This window comes from Symphalangus syndactylus, chromosome 20, assembly GCF_028878055.3.
Source record: "Symphalangus syndactylus isolate Jambi chromosome 20, NHGRI_mSymSyn1-v2.1_pri, whole genome shotgun sequence".
In the NCBI taxonomy this organism is placed as follows: Eukaryota; Metazoa; Chordata; class Mammalia; order Primates; family Hylobatidae; genus Symphalangus; species Symphalangus syndactylus.
Genome location: NC_072442.2, coordinates 35,833,014 through 35,852,251, shown reverse-complemented (window position 1 = coordinate 35,852,251; position 19,238 = coordinate 35,833,014). Strand labels below are relative to the sequence as shown.

The following is a 19,238-nucleotide window of genomic DNA, read 5'->3' as shown; positions in this document are numbered from 1 at the left end:
CACTTTGGAAAGACCTAAAAAGTTGACAATCTGCAAGCTAAATTAATTTTTTTTAAATAGGAAGAATACAAATTACCAATATCATGAATAAAAGGGGAATTACCTCTATGATCCCAAAGATATTGAGGGCCAAAGATTATTATTAGACTTTATGCTAACCAATTCAAGAGCTGAGATGAAAAAAAATTATTTGAAAGCAAAACATCAAAACTGACAAAACAGAAAATCTGAGAAGCATTTTAAGTTGAATTCATTATCAAAATCCTTCCCAAAAAGAAAACTCTAGACTCAGATTTTTTCACTGATAAGTTCCTTCAAACTCTAAAGAAAAAATAGCATCAATCTCACACAAACATTTCCAGAAAACAGAGAAGACATATGCTTCCCAAATCATTTTCTAAGTTTAGCATGAAGAATACCAGTGAATATACCAAAAATACCAGCGCCTGACAAAAAGCAGCAAGGTTACACCAAAATCCCTCACATCAAAGATGCAAAAATATTTACTATTAGCAATTTAAATCAAACAATATATAAGAAGAATAGGCCAGTTGAGGTGGCTCACACAGATTACAAAAGTAATCCCAGCACTTTTGGAGGCCAAGGTGGGAGGATCACTTGAGGTCAGGAGACCTGCCTGGCCAACATGGTGAAACCCTTTCTCCACAAAAAAAATTAGCCGGGCATGGTGACACATGCCTGTAATTCCAGCTACTCCGGAGGCTGAGGCAGGAGAATCACTTGAACCCAGGAGGCAGAGGTTATAGTGAGCAGAGATTGCGCCACTCCACCCATCTCCAAAAAAAAAAAAGAATGATACACCATGACACCAAATGGCATTTAGTATAACATTTGAAAATAAAACAATGAAATTTACATTAATACCTTTAAATATATAGCATTATCTCAATAGATACAGAAAAAGCTTCTGAGAACTCAATATCCATTCATGACATAAACCCTCAGGAAGCTAGGGCTAGACCTTACTCAACTGTGTATTCTCCATGGCAGGGCATGACTATTCCTCTTGGGATCTGTGACTATAACTATCTTTTCAATGGCAGTCATGCTGGGTTCTGTTGGCCTTGTCATATCTAAATAGCAATAAAACCTATATTTGAAAACAATCTGAAAAAGTTCAACAAAACCCCTACAGCCAACTTATAATTAATGTTGTAACACTGAATGCTCTCCTCAAAGAATGAAAAAAAGATTGTCTGTTCTATAAGGGAAGAGAATAAAAGAAACTACAACTGGGGAAAAAGATAAAACTGTGTTTTATGACAATCATCTATTAGAAAAATCTAAGAAATCTACCTAAAGAACTAGTAGAATTAATATGACTTAAGTAAGGTTGTAAGAAACAGGTCAATATATAAAAATTCTATTTCCAACAAAAAAATTAGAAATTTTTATAATACTTTATAATTGCTGAAAAATGTATTTAATATTTTAAAATACAAATAGCATCAAAAAAAGACAAAATACTTAAAAATAAAAATAATTTTAGGCCAGGCGTGGCGGCTTATGCCTGTAATCCCAGCAGTTTGAGAGGCCGAAGCAGGCAGATCATTTGAGATCAGGAGTTGACCAGCCTGGCCAACATGGTGAAACCCGATCTCTACTAAAAATATAAAAATTAGCTAGGCTTAGGGTACATGCCTGTGATCCCAGCTGCTTGGGAGGCTGAGGCAGGAGAATTGTTTGAACCCAGGAGAGGGAGTGAGCCAAGATTGCGCCACTGCACTCCAGCTAGGCGACAGAGAGACTCTGTCTCAAAAGGAAAAAAAAAAAGTAATTTTAAAAACAGAAGTCATGCGAGACCAAAGGCTAAAAGCAACAAACGACTGCTCAGACAAAAGAAAAAAGACCTAAATAAACGGAGAGATATACTATACTAATGATTAAGACTCAGTGGTTAAGATGTCAGTTCTCCTCAAACTGATCAATAGATTCAAGACAATTACAATCATGATCCCATCAGCCTTTTTTGGAGAAGACAGAAAAGAGATTATTAAAATTTATATGGAAATGTGAAGGACACAGAATATGCAGAACTTTGAAAAAGAAGAAAAAGGTTTTAGGACTTGCAATTCTGACTTCAAGACAATGTAACATTCTAAAATAATCAGAATACTCTAAAAGGGCTAGACAAACAGATTTTGGGAGCAGAATAAAGATTGCTGAAAGTGATCCCACTTAAGCAGCCACGTGATGTTCCCAAAGCAACCCAGTGAGAAAAGGAGACTCTTTTCAACAAATGGTGAAAAACAATTGGATAGCCACATGCAAAAAACTCACACCTACAAAAATAACTTCAGACGGATCACAGACCTAAATATAAATTAGCAAAAGCAAAACCTTTTAGACGAAATAAAGGAAATTATCTTCATGACTTCGAGGTTAGGCAAAAGTGTCTTAGCTTACAGTAAGCAATAACTACAAAAGAAAACACTGATAAGTTAAACCTAACATAAATGTTTCTGCTCATCAAAAGGTACAGTTAAAATAAATAGGTAAACCACATAGACTTGGGGAAAGTATTTACAAAACATTTATCTAACAAAGGATGAGTATTTAGGACATATAAACACCTTCTGCAACTCAAATAGATGAAAAAAGAAAACAACAGTAAAAGTGAAATGAAAAAACTCATCACAAAAGAGAACACACAGATGGTCAACACACAAGCTAAAAAGTGCTCAATATCACCAGTTATCATGAAAATGTAAATTCAAACCACAATGATACCACTTCTGGTCAAGATGGAGTGAATAAAGGGGACCAGATTTAGCCTCCTTGTGTGAAATAATAAAAACCTAATAAAATGAATGAAACAACAGCACTGAAGATATTGGACAAGTAACAAAAGACAGTGATCCCTGGAAGACAGAAAACAAAAGAGCCACACGTGTGCCCAGCTTACTGCCTTGAGAGAGTTTCCAGGTCATGGAACAGGGAGGAGGGACCCAGGCAGAGCCTGTCATCTCCCCAAGTTGAGTAAATGGAGCTGGAAGTCCAAGGAGGCCAAGGTGCCTAGAGCTCACAAGTGAGACCAGCACTGAGTAGAGAGCTGGAGAGAGAAATGAAGAGATCTACAAAGGCTCACCCTAGAACTTTTGGTTGAATGACCAATCAGCACTTGCAATGTAAAGGAGCTATCCAAGGGCAAGGTGAGAAATCACCAAAACAATTAGACGTAATAGCATCCAGAACTGACTTAAGGATGTGTATAGTACCCATCCCCAAAAGTCCAAAAGGAAATGAAGTGATATAATTTATATCACATTGGAGATATGACACTGGAATACTAAGAAAAGGCTTTAGAAGGAGGAAAAAATTAACCCTAAACACAGCCCTGGTCCAGTCAAAGAAAACATAAAAGACCCAACAGAAAGAAACTGTTTTCAAGCAACTTAATAATGCCACAGAACAAAGTCCACAAATATTTTTAAAAGGCAAACAAAACTAGAGAAACTAGAAAACAAGGTAAAATTCACACAGGCTCAAAAGTCAATCCAAATTTATAAGACTTACATAGAAGCAGGAAATTATACCCCATAATGAAACAAAAAACAATTTTGAAATGAAACAAAATAGAATTAGTAGACAAGTCCTTTAAAACAATTATGATGATATTTCATATGATCAGAAGGCTAGAAGAAACAAACATATTAAGTAAAAATATGAATTATTTTTAAAATTTGAACTTCTAAAGATGAAATTTACAAAGTCTAAGATGAAAAATGCACTTTGAAATTTGCAACACATGGAACCAAAATTACTAACCTAAATGAAACACAGAAAAAAAAAACACTAAAAAATGTAATATGTGATAATTGAAATAACTTCAAGAGGCCAAACATATTTGTAACTAGAGCCACAAAACAGGAGATAATATAGAAAAATCTTTAGAAATCATGGCCAACAACTTTCACATATTTGATGGAAATTATAAGCATATATAACAAGGCACTCTTTTAATGAAGTCGTTAGAAACATGAAGAAAAGTGGCTGAGCGCAGTGGCTCATGCCTGTAATCCCAGCACTTTGGGCGGCCAAAGTGGGAAAATCGCTTCAGGCCAGGAGTTCGAGACCAGTGTGGGCAACATTGCAGAACCCATCTCTAAATACACACACACACACACACACACCCACACACACACACACACGAAAAATGGCCTGGCACGGTGGCTCACGCCTGTAATCCCAGCACTTTGGGAGGCCGAGGTGGGCAGGTCACCTGAGGTCGGGAGTTCGAGACCAGCCTGACCAACATGGAAAAACCCCATCTCTACTAACAATACAAAATTAGCCGGGCATGGTGACTCATGCCTGTAATCACAGCTACTTGGGAGACTGAGGCAGGAGAATTGCTTGAACCCAGGAGGCAGACATTGCGGTGAGCCGAGATCATGCCATTGACTCCAGCCTGGGCAACAAGAGCAAAACTCCGTCTCAAAAAAAAAAAAAAAACCGAAAAAACCCCAAATTAGCCACGGGTAGTGGCACACACATGTGGTCCTTCCAGCTACTCGGGAAGGCTGAGGCAGGAGGAGGTTGATGCCATAGTGAGCCATGATTGTGCCACTGCACTCCAGCCCAGGCGACAGAGTAAAAGCCCATCTCCAAAATACAGGGTAAACCATGACCAAAATAATTACAATCAGAAATTAAAATTCCAGTGCAGCCAAAGAAAAAGGTCTTATTACACACTACGAAATCAAAAGAAAGTTGAAATCGTTATAATACTATCATGTAAAGTAGATGAAAATAAAAATTTTATCAGGAAAAAATCATTTTATATACATTAAGGGTTTAATTCATCAAGAACACAAAAATCCTAAACTTTTATTTACCTATTAATAACAGGGCTTCAAAATAAATAAAGCAAAAATGAGAGAACTGTAAGAAAAAATGAAAGAATCCACAATTACATTTTAAAATTTCAGCAAACCTCTCTATGTAATAGAACCAGGCAAGGCGTGGTGAATGACACTTGTTATCCCTGAACTTTGGGAGGCCAAGACAGGACTGCTTGAGCACAGGAGTTCAAGACCAACCTAAGCAACACAGGGAGACCCTGTCTCTACAAAAAGATTTTTAAAAATTAACTGGGTGGGCTGGGCGTGGTGGCTCACACCTGTAATCCCAGCACTTTGGGAGCCAGAGGCAGGCAGATCACCTGAGGTCAGCAATTCAAGTCCAGCCCAGCCAACATGGTGAAACCCTGTCTCTACTAAAAATACAAAAATTAGCCAGGCGTGGTGGCACATAACAGTAATCCTAGCTACTCGGGAGGCTTAGGTAGGAGAATCGCTTGAACCCAGGAGATGGAGGTTGCAGTGAGCCGAGATCACGCCACTGCACTCCAGCCTGGGCGACAGAGAGAGATTCCATCTCAAAAAATAAAAATACCTGGGTGTGGTATAGCATATGCCTGTAGACCCAGCTACTGGGGAGGCTGAGGTGGGAGGATCACTTGAGCCCAGGAGGTGGAGGTTCAATGAGCTATGATTGGGCATGCCACTGCACTCCAGCCTAGGTGACAGAGCGACATCATGTTCAAAAGAAAGGAATGATAATAATAACAGGACCAGCAGACAGAAAATCAGTAAGGATACAGAAACTTGAATAACACCATTAACCAAACTGACCTAACTAACTATAGAACGCTCTACACAAACTACCAGAATACACATTCTGTTCAAGTGCATTTGGAACATTCACCAAGATATACCATATTCGGGCCAAAAAAACAACTCTTGGTCAATTTAAAAGGTTTCAAGTCTTACCATGAATTTTTTCTTACCACTGTGATATTAATTTAGAAATCAGTGACACACAAAAAAATCAATAGGCAATCCCAATATTTGAAATCAAAACATACTTTTGAAATAACCAGTGGGGGCCAGGAGCGGTGGCTCACGCCTGTAATTCCAGCACTTTGGGAAGTCGAGGCAGGTGGATCACAAGGTCAGGAGTTCAAGACCAGTCTGGCCAAGATGGTGAAACCCGTCTCTACTAAAAATACAAAAATTGGCCGTGCATGGTAGCAGGCGCCTGTAACCGCAGCTACTCAGGAGGCTGAGGCAGAGAATTGCTTGAACCCGGGAGGCGGAAGTTGCAGTGAGCCAAGATCGGGCCGCTGCACTCCAGCCTGGGCGACAGAGCGAGACTGTCTCAAAATATAAAATAATAAAATAAAATAAAATAATAAAATAAAATAAAATAATAACCAAGGGGTAAAAAAAGGACATATATATCAAATATTTTAAGACAGTTAAAGCAGTAATTGAAAGAGAAATTTATACAATTACATGACTATATTAGAAAAGAAACAAATCAGTGACTTCACCTTGTTCCTTAAGAAACTAGAAGAGCAAAAGAAAGATCGAGCAGAAGTCAATGAAATAGAAAACAGAAAAATAGGGCACACTCAATGAAATCAAAGGTTAGACTTACACTTCTAGGAGGGTGGAATGGACATACTTTTCCGTGTTCCTCCCACTAAGTACAAATTTAAAATGTGAACATTATGAATAAAACGAATATTCTCTGAAAGGTGGAGAGAAGGCAAATTAGCTGAGGATCACAGGACACAAGGCACAATATAGCAGCAAGTTCCCTGGGTATTCTTCTTTTTGCCTAAAGTATCCTACTCCTGGAATGGAAGAAGTGAGTACATCAGAACACCGATGGGCACAGACCCAAAAAAAGAATCCCCAACAGGGCCAGGCCCGGTGGCTCACGCCTATAATCCCAGCACGTTCGGAGGCCGAGGCAGGTGGATCACCAGAGGTCAGGAGTTGGAGACCAGCCTGGTCATCATGGCAAAACCCCATCTGTACTAAAAGTAAAAATTAGCTTGGCATGTTGGCCGGCGCCTATAATCCCAGCTACTCCAGCGGCTGAGGCACGAGAATCGCTTGAACTCGGGAGGCGGAGGTTGCAGTGAGCAGAGATCGCGCCACTGCACTCCAGACTGAGTGATAAAGACTGTCTCCAAAAAAAAACAAAAGAAGCCCCAACAAAAGCCTTCTCTCTCCAGACAAAATTACCAGTAAAGTGGTATGTTAACCAGTAAGAAAACTTTTCAAAAGGAACTGCTCTAATCCAGCATAACACCGCAGAAAAACTAGTCCCACCCATACCCGCAATGATCATATGGGGAACCTAGATATCCACCCTCATGAGACTGTAATGAAAACAATCCAAGATTCCCACCAGGTCGTGTCACAGCAAATTAAGCAGGGGAGTGGAGCTTTCATTCTAGCTGTCTAATGAGTGTCCACTCCCCACTGTGTCAGTGGAGAAAAGTGGGGAAGCCTGGACTTCACCACCATCTGCCAGTAATAAGGCATCCCTCCCTGTCCCTTCTGGAGTGGTAGCAGAGAAGACCCAGTAGAGACACAGAATTTTCACCTACACACAGTAACAAATTAGGCCACATCCACCACGGAGATCAGGTGGGGAGCCACAACTCCCAACTCTGCAAAGAACTAAAAGGGAGTTTGCCCCAAATGTCAACATAGACAAGGTAGAGAACCTGAACTTCATCCCCTACACCTGGCTTCACAAGGTGGCACCGACACTCTACCCCTGTTATATAAGTGTAAGAGAACACTAGTTAAAACAGTTGTTTACCAGGCCGGGTGCGGTGGCTCACACCTGTAATCCCAGCACTTTGTGAGGCTGAGATGGGCGGATCACAAGGTCAGGAGACTGAGACCATCCTGGCTAACACAGTGAAACCCCGTCTCTACTAAAAATGAAAAAACTAGCCGGGCATGGTGGCAGGCGCCTGTAGTCCCAGCTACTCGGGAGGCTGAGGCAGGAGAATGGCGTGAACCCAGGAGGCAGAGCTTGCAGTGAGCCAAGATAGTGCCACTGCACTCCAGCCTGGGCGACAGAGGGAGAATCCGTCTAAAAAAAAAAACAAAAACAAAAACGAAGAAAAACAGTTGTTTAAGCTGCGTAGTCTCATGACAATACAAAAATGCCCAGGTTTCAATCAAAAGTTATTTGTGATACCAAAAAGATACCAAGAATTGGGAAAATTTCAAATTGAACGGAAAAAGGCAATAAACAAATGCAAACATCGAGATATCTTAATTCTAGTATCTCACAGATACATCAGAATTAACTGAAAAAAAATTTTTTTGTTTGTTTGTTTTCTGAGAGGGAGTCTTGCTCTGTTGCCCAAGCTGGAGTGCACTGGCATGATCTCAGCTCACCGCAAGCTCCGCCTCCCAAGTTCAAGCGATTCTCTTGCCTCAGCCTCCTGAGTAGCTGAGATTACAGGTGCCACCATCATGCCTGGCTAATTTTTTTTTTTTTGAGACGGAGTCTCACTGTGTCGCCCAGGCTGGAGTGCAGTGGCGCAATCTCGGCTCACTGCAAGCTCTGCCTCCCAAGTTCACGCCATTCTGCCTCAGCCTCCCGAGTAACTGGGACTACAGGCGCCCCCCACTACGCCCGGCTAATTTTTTTTTTTTTTTTTTTGTATTTTTAGTAGAGACGGGGTTTCGCTGTGTTAGCCAGGCTGGTCTCAATCTGACCTCGCGATCCGCCCGCCTCGGCCTCCCAAAGTGCTAGGATTACAGGCATGAGCCACTGCGCCCGGCCGCCTGTCTAATTTTTGTATTTTTAGTAGAGACGGGGGTTTCGCCATGTTGGCCAGGCTGGTTTGGAACCCCTGACCCCAGGTGACTAACCCACCTTGGCCTCCACCCAAAAATTTTTAGGCCGGGCACGGTGGCTCACGCCTGTAATCCCATCACTTCGGGAGGCCGAGGTGCGTGGATCACCTCAGGTCTGGAGTTCAAGAACAGCTCGACCAACACGGACAAACTCCGTCTCTACTAAAAATGCAAAATTAGCCGGGCGTGGTGGCGCCTGCCTGTAATCCCAGCTACTTAGGAGGCTGAGGCAGGAGAATCGCTTGAACCTGGGAGGTGGAGGTTGCGGTGAGCCAAGATCACGCCATTGCACTTCAGCCTGGGCAACAAGCGCAAAACTTCGTCTCAAAGAAGAAAAAAAACAAAATTCAGCAGAACAAATATCCAAACCATATCAACGAACTAAAATAAACACATATAAAATACAATAAAGAAAAATGGTTTTGGCATAGTGAATTGGAGTAGAAAAAAAAATACAAGAAAAATGGAATTCCAAAAATGTTCAAGTAACCCAAAAGAAAACAGGAAAAAGAACAATAAAAAAACTAAAACTAAAACTAGGCACGGTGGCCCAGGCCTTAATTCTAGCACTTTGGGAGGCCAAGGTGGGTGAATCACCTAAGGCCGGGAGTTCAAGACCAGCCTGGCCAACATGGTGAAACCCCATCTCTACTAAAAATATAAAAATTAGCTGGGCGTGGTGGCACATTCCTGTAATCCCAGCTACTTGGGCGACTGAGGCACAAGAACTGCTTGAACCCAGGAGGCAGAGGTTGCAGTAGGCCAAGATTGAGCCACTGCACTCCAGCCTGGGCAAGAATAAGACTTCGTCTCAAAAAAAAAAAAAGGGGGGGACTCTTGACAACATCTGTAACTAATTAAATGACCCAAATATCTAAAAACAGCAAATAAAAGACAGAAATTGGTCAGGTGCAGTGGTTCACGACCGTAATCCCAGAGGACAGCAGATCACTTGAGGTTCGGTGTTCGAGACCCCTCTGGCCAACGTGGTGAAAAGCCGTCTCTACTAAAAACACACACACAAAAAAATTTAGCCAGGCATGGTGGTGGGTGCCTGTAACAGCTACTCTGGGAGCTGAGGCAGGAGAATCGTTTGAACCCACTAGGCGGAGGTTACAGTGAGCCGAGATCATACCACTGCACTCCATCCACCCTGGGTGACAGAGCAATACTCCATCTCAAAAAAAAAAAAAAAAGAAAAGACAAAGATTGACAAACTGGATTTTAAAAACATAACCTACAGCCAAGCATGGTGGCTCACTCCTGTAATGTAATGCCAGCACTTTGGGAGGCCATGATAGGAGGGTCTCTTGAGCCCAGGAGTTCAAGACCAGGCTGGGCAACATAAAAAGACCTCGTCCCTACAAATAATTAAAAAATTAGCCAGGTGTGATTGTGCACATATGTGGTCCCAGTTACTTGGGAGGCTGAGGTGGGGGAATTGTTTGAGCCCAGGAGGTCCAGGCTGCAGTAAACCATGATTGTGCCACTGCAATCCAGCCTGGGTAACAGAGCTAGATCATGTCTCAAAAAAAAAAAAAAAAACGCGAGGCACGGTGACTCACACCTGTAATCCCAGCAGTTTGGGAGGCTGAGGAGGCAGATCACAAGGTCAAGAGTTCGAGACCAGCTTGGTCAACATAGTGAAATCCTGTCTCTACTAAAAATATAAAAAATTAAAAAGGCATGGTGGCAGGTGCCTGTAATCCCAGCTACTCGGGAGGCTGAGGCAGGAGAATCGCTTCAACCCGGGAGGCAGAGGTTGCAGTGAGCTGAGATTGCACCATTGCACTCCAGCCTGAGGGACAAAGCAAAACTCCGTCTCAAAAAAAGAAAAAGAAAAAAAAATAGGAAGCAAGCTGGGTATGTGTGTTTAGAGGTGCTGTACATTTTCAGCATTATAAATGAATAGAGATGAATGGCAATAGTTTTTTTGGTCCATAGATTTTTGGTATCTTAACTAGTTTTTGATCTCTTCCGCTAAACGGATTGTCTGTTGAAAGTTGTTAGGAATGTTAAGTACTGAAGGCAAACTGCCTGGGTTTGAATTTTGTTCTGTCCCTTGCACCCTGCCTGGCTTCAAATCCTAGCTCTGCTTATTAAGTTCTTTTAAGGGGATGATCTTTGAGCAAATGTCTTAGCTTCTGTTTTCCCAAGTAAATGGACACAGTAGTTGCTACCTTGTGAAAGATTCGTGTAATTGACCAGCATTTACTAAGTAGCATCAGTGTTTAGTTTTAGTCATTGGTGATTCTGCAGTTGGATTATGAGGCGGTGCTGGGGTGGGGGGTGGTGTGTGTCCAGCACTTAATTGCATGCAGGAAGGAAAAGATACTTTTGATAGCTGAGAGGCAGCTTTTCTCTGCTTTTGTGTCAAAAGGGAAGAAGGGAGTTTGGAGAGGGAAACGAATTCTCTGTAATACTAAGCTCTCTTCCACAAAACCAGATGTAGATAGAATGTGTAATAATTTACAGAATTTCTAGACTGAAACAATCTGATTTTTTAAAATGTATTTTTATTTTTTCAGGTTGAGACTGAGCTAAAGTTAATCTGTGGTGACGTTCTGGATGCATTGGACAAACATCTCATTCCAGCAGCTACCACTGGCAAGTCCAAGGTTTTCTATTATGAAATGTAGGTTCTATATTAGAAAGGAAAATGTAAGATTAAAAGTTGGCCTTTTTAGAATCATGACTTTCTTCTATGTAGGTTTCCAACTTTTATTTACAAATAATTGTTTAATGTTAGAAGGATAGTTAATGTTGGAATAAAAAGATGGTCAGGCTATTATAAAAATGCATTAGCTTTTGCTTTACTTATTTATATTCTTTTGCTTTCATGGGACCTATCTCATTCCCCTCCCCCAAACGGCCACACATTTTACAGTGCTGGCTGAATGTTTCATGTAGAAATTTTATTTTATGATTAATACACTTGTGCCATTTCTTGGAACCATTTGCTTGTTTAATTCTAGTCTATCAAGTGACAATTTTGCTGATATTTAGAGGCTCCTCAATTTCTGTGGGATTTTTGGTTATATTTAATAAGGAAAATAATATGAAATGTCTAAAAAAAAGAAACAAAGCCATTTATTCCTGAGAGTGTTTAAAATTATTGAAGTACACTTGTTAATTGTTAGTATAGAACCTACATTTCATAGTAGAAAACCTTGGACTTGCCAAATTGGTAGCTGCTGGAATGAGGTGTTTGTCCAGTACATCCAGTCCGTCATCACAGATTAACTTTAGCTCAGTCTCAACCTGAAAAAATAAAAATAATTTTAAAAAATCAGATCCTTTCAGTCTAGAAATTCTGTAAATGATTACACATTCTATGTACCTCTGATTTTGAGGAAGAAGGCTTAATATTGAACAGAATTCGTTTCCCTCTCCAAACTCCCTTCTTCCCTTTTGACACAAAAGCAGAGAAAAGCTGCCTCTCCGTTATCAAAAGTATCTTTTCCTTTCTGCATGCAATTAAGTGCTACACACACACACCACCCCCCACCCCAACACTCCCTCACAGTCCAACTGCAGAATCACCAATGACTGAAACTGAACACTGATGCTACTTGGTAAATGCTGGTCAATTACATGAATCTTTCACAAGGTAGCAACTATTGTGTCCATTTACTTGGGAAAACAGAAGCTAAGACATTTGCTAAGACATTTGCTCAAAGATCATCCCCTTAAAAGAACTTAATAAGCAGAGCTAGGATTTGAAGCCAGGCAGGGTGCAAGGGACAGAACAAAATTAAACCCAGGCAGTTTGCCTTCAGTACTTACATTTTTAACAACGTTCAACAAGCAATCCCTTTAGTGGAAGAGATCCAAAACTAGTTAAGATACCAAAAATCTGTCGACCAAAGTAACTATTGCTAGTCATCTGTATTCATTTGTAATGCTGAAAACGTACAACACCTCTAAAGGCACATACTCAGTTTGCTTCCTTTTCATTCTGTCGCCCAGGCTGGAGTGCAGTGGCAGGACCTCAGTTCACTACAAGCTCTGCCTCCCAGGTTCACGCCATTCTCCTGCCTCAGCCTCCCCAGTAGCTGGGACCACGGGCGCCCGCCACCGCGCCAGGCTAATTTTTTTGTATTTTTAGTAGAGGCGGGGTTTCACCGTGTTAGCCAGGATGGTCTTGATCTCCTGACCTTGTGATCCGCCCATCTCGGCCTCCCAAAGTGCTGGGATTACTGGTGTGAGCCACCGTGCTCGGCACATTTTATGTATTTGGCACACATTGTTTAGCCATTGAACTTTTGATGGATAGTTGGAATGACCGGGGCCCCTTCAGGCAAGGCTTGGAGCAGAGGGCCCTCCTTTATGGGCTGGACTCACTAGTGCGGCTGCTTACCTGACTAACCTCCAAGGCTCAAGGTGATGCTAAGGTGCTGATTTGCTGGAACTCTTGAACTGTGCCTGTGTCTCCTTGGGCTCTGGGAGATTTTTTCTTTTAGCAGTATTTTGTGGAGATATTGTCTAGGTAGAGTAAAATGTAGATCCTGGTTTTCCGTTTGAGTTTTGTTTTGTTTTGTTTGGAGATGTGGTCTTGCTCTGTCACCGAACCTGGAGTGCAGTGGTGCGATCATAGCTCACTGTGGCCTCAACCTCCAAGGCTGAAGCAGTCTTCCTGCCTCAGCCTCCCCGTAGCTTGGACTACAGGCATGCACTACCATGCCCCACTAATTTTTTTGATTTTTTAGTAGAGATGAGGTCTTGCTATGCTGCCCAGGCTGGTCTCAAACTCCTGGGCTCAAGCAATCATCCTGCCTCAGCCTACCAAAGTGCTGAATTACAGGTGTCAGCTGCTGCACCCAGCCTCAGCCTGTTTTTAATGGAGGTAAACACCTGTGTGACCACCACCCAGAAACAGATCCAGAACATTTCCAGCCTCTCGAAGACTCCTTTGTGTCCCTGCCAGCCAGTGATCCCCAAGGGTGATGCCATTCTGGCTTGTTGTTCAACTTGAATGGAATTCTCACAGCATTTGTCTCTTTGGATCTGGCTTCTGCTCAGTTGCGAGGCCCATTGATGTTTCCTGTGGCCTAGCTCCTTATTATTGCTGAGGGCCTCTCTGTTGTATGAAAACCACAATTCATTTCTCCTTTCTCCTGTTGGTGACCATTTGCATTGTTTCCAGCCTGGGGCTACAATGAGTAAAGCTGTTAAAAACAGACAAATATATTTTCCTTTCTATTGGGTAAATTTTTAGTAGAAAAGCCAGAACATAGACATAGATATTTGACTGTATTACAACTCATCAAGCAGTTTTTCTTTCTTTTTATTTTTTAATTTTTTGAGACAGAGTCTTGCTCTGTTGCCCAGGCTGGAGTGCAGTGACATGATGACAGTTCACTCCAGCCTTGGCCTCCTGGGGTCAAGTGAGCCTCCCACCTCAGCCTTCCACGGAGCTGGGACCACAGGTGTGCACCATCACAACCAGCTCATTTGTTTTTTAAATTATATTTAGAGACGAGGTCTTCCTGTCTTGCCCAGGCTGGTCTCAAGGCTCCTGGACTCAAGTGATCCTCCCACCTCAGCCTCCCAAAGTGCTGGGATTACAGGTGTGAGCCACCACACCCTGCCTGTTTTTCTAAATTGGGTTATTTTACACTCCAGTGTGCTATGAACGAGAGTTCCAGTTGTTCCATATCCCAATCAATTGGCGATTGACTACAAATGATGTGGCATGATGAAATTGTTCCTGGTGTCCATGGTGTCTGAGAAGATTGCAAAGAATTTCCCTTCCTTTCTCTCCTTTCTGTTCCCCCTGTACTGTCTACTCCTTAAATTGGTCAAATTCTACTTGATCCAGGAACATAATGGAGCTGGAGAGTGCAGACAACACACATGCCCTCAGTCTATGGGAGTATCTCAAAGGAATTCGTCTGCAAATTGTAGTGCATCTAGACAGAGCACAAGAAGGAAGAGAAGTGCAGACTCACATACGGCCCAGGGGCACCTTGCATTCCCTCATGCCTGTACAACATTTACCTGCCCATCCCCTGTTATGTCCCTGCTGTGGGGCAGATCTGGCTGGGAACCGACCTTGAAAATTTGCACGGCCCAGCTGCAGAAGGCGTCCTCCTGCCCACTGAGCTCATCCTCTTCCCACGTCGGGGTGAGCTGAGAAGACACCAGGTGGGACAACTGGGTGACGTCATGAGCAAAGGCTCCAAACTAAGGGTACTCACTGGAGCCAAGGCCAGATATGGCATACCTGCCCGAGGACATACACAGAGACACATGTCCCATGCAAGCAGCACCTGGCATCCAGCACCCAGCAACAACAGCATGGAGGGCCAGGCCCAGACTCTCCCTCTCCAGCTGGAGCATGGAGCTGGACCCCTTTCTGGTCCCCTCTGACCCCCCAGCCTTGTCACCAACTCCCATGACCACCCCACGCTTGGCCTGCAGACCTGTAAGAGAGACTTGCTTTCAGTGGCTTGACCTGTGACACACTCTGAGGGCAAACCTCTGACCCAGGGTCCCTCTGTGCCTGGCCATCTCTGAGAAGACCCCATATGCACACCCAGTTCCATCCCCTGAACCCAGACTTTGGGTACACAGGGAAGGGCTAGGAGGTGTAGGAGGAGGGAAAAAGCTTTTCCTGCATTTGCTGGCAAGCTCTTTCAGCATGAAGAGGGATTTCTTCAGTTTCTGGAAAGAGAGGGGCCCGGGAGCGGTGGCTCATGCCTGTAATCTCAGCACTTTGGGAGCCCAAAGCGGGCAGATCACGAGGTCAGGAGTTCAAGACCAGCCTGGCCAACATAGTGAAACCCTGTCTGTACTAAAAATACAAAAAATTAGCCAAGCATGGTGGCACATGCCTGTAATCCCAGCTGCTTGGGAGGCTGAGGCAGGAGAATTGCTTGAACCGAGGAGGCAGAGCTTGCAGTGAGCCGAGATCGTGTCATTGCATTCCAGCTTGGACAGCAGAGTCAAAATCTGCCTCAAAAAAAATTAAGAAAGAAGAAACCAAAAACATCTCAATAGTTTTTTTTGTTTGTTTTTGAGACAGCGTCTCGCTGTGTCACCCAGGCTGGAGTGCAGTGGCATGATCTCAGCTCACTGCAAGCTCTGCCTCCCGGGTTCACGCCATTCTCCTGCCTCAGCCTCCCGAGTAGCTGGGACTACAGGTGCCCGCCACCACGCCTGGCTATTTTGTTTTTGTATTTTTAGTAGAGATGGGGTTTCACCTTGTTTGCCAGGATGGTCTCGATCTCCTGACCTCATGATCCACCTGCCTCGGCCTCCCAAAGTGCTGTGATTACAGGCGTGAGCCATCGTGCCGGGCCATCTCGATTTTTTTTTTTTGAGATGGAATCTGGCTCTGTTGCCCAGGCTGGAGTGCAGTGGTGCAATCTCGGCTCACTGCAAGCTCCGCCTCCCAGGTTCACACCATTCTCCTGCCTCAGCCTCCCGAGTAGCTGGGACTGCAGGCACCAGCCACCATGCCTGGCTAATTTTTTGTATTTTTAGTAGAGATGGGGTTTCACTGTGTTAGCCAGGATGGTCTTGATCTCCTAACCTCGTGATCCACCCACCTCGGCCTCCCAAAGTGCTGGGATTACAGGCGTGAGCCACCACGCCTGGCCTCGATGTTTTTTTACAACAATTTTTTGCTTAGGGTTTTGTATTCTGCTATTTTTTTTTCTTAAAGGAATGAGGTTTGCAGGTTTATTTTTATATGTCACTGTCCAGAACAGAGTACATGACCACCATCGTTGCAAGGGAGGCTGGGAGGATGAAGTCTAGTCTTCTAAACTTTACAGTAAGATGTGGCAAGTGAGAAGAGAGTTGAGAATGGCTGCTAAGTTAACCACAAACATTTTATCTTGAGCTGTGGAGGTAATCAATACCAGAAACCTTTAAAAAAGAAGTTGGTTGTGGGGAGTGGAACTGTGTGTGGGGAGTGGAACTGTGTGTGGAGAGTGGAGGGGTGGGACACTGGTTTTTCATAGCAAGATCTTCTGTACAATTTGATTTATTACCACATTCATTATAAAACCCACCACTCCACTCTTTCTCATACTCCACCTGAGCAAAGCTTGTTGGCTCAACCTTCGAAAGATTTCTAGGGCTGGTTGTAGTGGCTCACACGTATAATCCCAGCACTTTGGGAGGCCGAGGTAGGTGGATGAGGTCAGGAGTTTGAGACAGCCTGGCCAACTGGTGAAACCCTATCTCTACTAAAAATACAAAAGTTAGCTGGACGTGGTGGCACGTGCCTGTAATCTCAGCTACTCCAGAGGCTAAGGCAGGAGAATCGCTTGAACCCAGGAGGTGGAGGTTGCAGTGGACCAAGATCTCACCACTGCGCTCCAGCCTGCGTGGCTGAGTGAGACTCTGTCTAAAACTCTGTCTAAAAAAAAAAAAAAAATTCTAGAATTTATAACATCCAGTCATCTCCACTACCACCATCATCACTGCTTCTGTCCTTGGTCTGCTAGAATTCATAATTAACAAAGCAGTCAGTGCTTCTTTAAAAAATCTCTCTTCTGGGCTAGGTATGGTGGTTCATGCCTATATTCCCAGCATTTTGGGACTCTGAGGAAGGAGAATCACTGGAGGCCAGAAGTTCAAGATCAGCCTGGGCGACATAGCAAGACCCCCCCCCCATCCACCCACCACCACCCTGCATCTGTACAAAAAATAAGAAAAATTGGCCGGGTGCGGTGGCTCACGCTTGTAATCCCAGCACTTTGGGAGGCTGAGGTGGGTGGATCACGAGGTCAGGAGATTGAGACCACGGTGAAACCCCGTCTCTACTAAAAATACAAAAAATTAGCCGGGCGTGGTGGCAGGCGCCTGTAGTCCTAGCTACTCGGAGAGGCTGAGGCAGTAGAATGGCATGAACCTGGGAGGTGGAGCTTGCAGTGAGCCGAGATTGCGCCACTGCACTCCAGCCTGGGCGACAGAGCGAGACTCCATCTCAAAAAAAAAAAAAAAGTGACACATATGCACCATGGAATACTATGCAGCCATAAAAAAAGGATGAGTTCATGTCCTTTGCAGGGACATAGATGAAGCTGGAAACCATCATTCTGAGCAAACTATCACAAGGACAGAAAACCAAACACTGCATGTTCTCACTCATAGGTGGGAGTTGAACAATGAGAACACATGGACACAGGGCGGGAACATCACACACCAGGGCATGTCAGGGGTGGGGAGCTGGGGGAAGGATAACATTAGGAGAAATACCCTAATGTAAATGAGGAGTTGATGGGTGCAGCAAGCCAACATGGCACGCACATTTATACCTATGTAACACACCTGCACGTTGTGCACATGTACCCTAGAACTTAAAGTGTTAAAAAAAAAAAAGATATCTAGGTGGATAGTGGGATAAAATGTATTCCTCTGTGGAAGCAGGAATATGTCAGCATGTACTGGGTTGGGCTTCTTTTGGTTGCCAGTAGCAGAAAACTTAACTATAATAGGCCTAAGCATAAAGGAAATTTATTGGCTCATGTAGGTAAAAAGTCTAGGGTAACAAGATTCAGGTGTGGCTTGATGCAGGGCTTACAAAGCTGCCTTAGGTTCCTGTTCTCTCTGTCTCTCCTCTCCTTTCTGTATTGCTTTAATTCTCAATGGGCTTTTCTGCTCTCTCATGGTTATAAGGGCAGCTCTGGCCTTCACATCTTCTTGGATCTACATCCAGGATGAGAGAGAGAGAGAGAGAATTTCTTTACTGCAATAATACAGAGGCTCTCCAGTTGAGTGATATCCAGAACCCACTGCTGTGGCCAGGATGCCATGCTATGCCATTTAGTTTAGGCCCATGGTGCCGCTCCTAGAGCTGGGGGCAGTTTGATGCCACATAAACCATGCTGGCTGAGGATGTGGGAAGGAGAGCACCAGAATGGAAGCATGGTCCCTGGGTGGCCAGAAAACCCCCACGGTCACTGCAGGAGACTCAAGGGTCTTTCTTCCTCCACCCTCCTACCCTAGGGAGAAGATCTTTAAGGAGAGGGCCTTGCCAGACAGCGAGAACTACTTGTTTGAGACTCATGATCAACAGCGGCAGGCGGCCACCGAGTGCATGTGCAACATGGTGCTCCACAAGGAGGTGAGGCAGGGCTGAGGATGGAGACCCCGGGCTTAATCAAGGCACGAGAGGCAGGCCAGGGTCAGGGCCTGGGGTGAGATCGGGAGCTGTTATGATGGCATTAAGGTAGCATTTTGGACGGAAAATCCAGGAATCCCTAAATCTTTCCTAGATTACAGCCCCGGTTCCTGTAGGGGCCCTGAGAGAAAGATACGCATAAAGGAAAAAATACAAAGCTGGGGCTTTGAATCCAAACCCTGGGCTAGATGAGGTGGAAGGCACCATTTCCCTAAGTTACTTAGGCTTAAATAACCTTAAAACAAAACAGGATATGAGACCAGGGCCTCTCCGAGGTCAAGGAAGGCTAGACCACTTGCATTTATTGAAGCTCCACATGTATAAAAAAATGAAGAAACGCCAAATACAGTTATCAACCATTTTAGGATGTCTTAAATGTCAGCACTTAATGAACTACC

The 19,238-nt window shown here is 43.7% G+C and overlaps 1 protein-coding gene across 8 annotated transcripts in view; it reads left to right on the top strand.

The window, feature by feature from the left end:
- LOC129469449 (protein unc-45 homolog B-like) overlaps window positions 1-19,238 on the top strand; it is a 164,451-nt gene that overhangs the window by 53,228 nt on the left and 91,985 nt on the right. For 5 of the 8 annotated variants that reach the window (XR_010118098.1, XR_010118099.1, XM_063628828.1 and 2 more), the window contains 2 exons: window positions 11,231-11,337; window positions 18,666-18,783. The exons of 2 other annotated variants lie outside the window; for them this stretch is intronic. Coding sequence is in view for 3 of the 6 variants with exons in the window: in XM_063628828.1 (XP_063484898.1) it covers window positions 11,231-11,337; window positions 18,666-18,783 (225 nt within the window). In the remaining 3 variants the exon portion in view is untranslated. Of the gene's footprint in view, window positions 1-11,230; window positions 11,338-14,523; window positions 14,830-18,665; window positions 18,784-19,238 lie in introns of all 8 variants that reach the window. One more of the 8 variants, XR_010118103.1, reaches the window with a different exon arrangement.